Source organism: Chlorocebus sabaeus, chromosome 27 (assembly GCF_047675955.1).
Source record: "Chlorocebus sabaeus isolate Y175 chromosome 27, mChlSab1.0.hap1, whole genome shotgun sequence".
In the NCBI taxonomy this organism is placed as follows: domain Eukaryota; kingdom Metazoa; phylum Chordata; class Mammalia; order Primates; family Cercopithecidae; genus Chlorocebus; species Chlorocebus sabaeus.
The window spans coordinates 24,973,076-24,975,054 of NC_132930.1; the positions used below are offsets into that span (position 1 = coordinate 24,973,076).

The following is a 1,979-nucleotide window of genomic DNA, read 5'->3' on the forward strand; positions in this document are numbered from 1 at the left end:
ATCTATCCATCCATTCATCCATCCACCCATCTATCTACCCATTCATCTACCTACCTATCTATCATCTATCCATAGATCTAATCTATCATCTTTCTTTTTTTTTTTTTTTTTTGAAATGAAAGGCCTCACATATTTATTACTGAACCCAGCCAACCAACGCATTCATAATAGATTCAGAGAGGAAAACACATTCAACTCTCCAGATAGTGGTGACATTTTCAGTTTGATATGGTAATGTGATCGTGACCTTCAGACAGCACAAATATGTGTGCCATCTCATGTGCAATTCCTTATAGACCTAGCTTGGTTCTTCTCCAATGTCTCCTTTTGGAGTTGTACCTGATTTTATTTCCAGTTTTCATCCAAATCCACTGGGGAATGGGATGATTTTGCTTTTGTTTCTTGGCCAGGAATTGCTTAATCCTGAAAGTCTTGTGAGAAGACATGGCGAGAAGCAAAGGCAAGAACACACCACGATGGTGGAGAAAGGAAAAGAGTAATCTATCATCTTTCTTATCTGTTTTGATATCATCTATCTTTCTTATCAATCTATCCATTCATCCATCTATCTAATCTATCTATCCATCAATCATCTTTCTTATCTATCCATTTATCTATCTATCTATCTGTCTATCTATCTCTCATCTTTCTATCTTCTATCCAATCTATAAATCTATATGTCTTTTGTATCTATCTGTTTTATCTATTTCTTATCTATGTATATATCTATCTATCATCTCTTATCTATCTATCTATCTACCTACCTACCTATCTATCATCTACCTATCCATCCATCCTATTGGCTTTGTTTCTGTGCAGAAGGCTAACTAACATTGGTGGTATAGGAGGGAGACATAAATAATAGTTGACTTTCCTGAGAAGCCAGAGCATATGTGCCTTAGACAGGAAGAGGGGCTCCTTAGATAGATCTCTGGGACGGAGGGGAAATGAGGAGGCTTGGGGGTGCAGCGGGACTGCGGACATCTTCTCTCATGACTATTCTTTCTGGGATAAAGAAAGTGAGGTCACATCATGGCCTAAGGGGAGGCACTTTTTAAAGGACCGTGGGAAATCAGGGGCACTAGTGCTGAAAAGGGCCCCAGGGAGCACGGAGGTCCTGCTGAGGCTGAAGACCATGATCCACGATGTGCCCATCTGTAGGACCAGGAGGCCTGATGTGGGAGAGAACAGCAGCCTAAATCCAGGGTTGGTCTCTACAGCAGAGGGAATTGCAAGCCTGTCAGCAATGAAGAACCAGCATTGGCAAGAGTGTGGAGGCCTCTCATCAGAGTTCTCAATACCTGCCTACTCCCTTGGCATCAAAGGAGAACTAGAACAAAGATTTCCACTGAGAGGGAATGGCTGTGTTTATCCTCAGCATAGGCAAGATATTTCTCAGCTGTTTCTCTCACCCACAAACTGGGAAAGTTGTCTACAGGCTTCTTTTAGTAACGCACGAGCAGAGGTGTGGAGAGCCAGAGACCATGAGGTTATGGAGCCAAGGAGAACCCAATCACATGAATCCATGGAGCTGGAAGTCCTTGGAAGCGAAGGCCAGAGAGATCTCACCAGCAAGATCCAGGCCTCGGGAATCTCAAGTCCATAGAATCAGGAATCATAGTTCCAATCCCTGGACTTGAATCTGAAGGGTTATGAGGTAAAAACTGCCTGGAGACAGCAGTTGAGATAGCAGTCCCTGGAAGGGGTGTGTGGGGTGGCACTCCAGCCTCTCTGAAGCAGATCCCAGCAGGAAACAGCTGTCTGAGAGAGTCCCTGCTCTCTGACTGTGACCACCCTCCTCCATGCTCTGAGCCGGCTTATCCCCTGGGCTGAACACCAGGCCTGTGTTCTCTCATTCGGAATTGTCTTCATTCATCCTTGTTCTGGAGAGGCCTTGGAGCTTAGCTGGTGAGTGTCTGAGCCTGTGTGATCTGCATCTGTGCTGAGTGCCCCTCCAACTGTGAGGGGTGGTGGTGTGG

The 1,979-nt window shown here is 44.8% G+C and overlaps 1 protein-coding gene across 1 annotated transcript; it reads right to left on the reverse strand.

The window, feature by feature from the left end:
- Positions 1–217: 217 nt before the first annotated feature.
- Positions 218–754, reverse strand: LOC119627652 (large ribosomal subunit protein eL39-like). Its single transcript, XM_038008065.2, has one exon. The coding sequence runs from the start codon at positions 555–557 to the stop codon at positions 291–293; it is 267 nt and encodes an 88-aa protein (XP_037863993.2). The 5' UTR covers positions 558–754; the 3' UTR covers positions 218–290.
- Between the last annotated feature and the right edge of the window lie 1,225 nt (positions 755–1,979).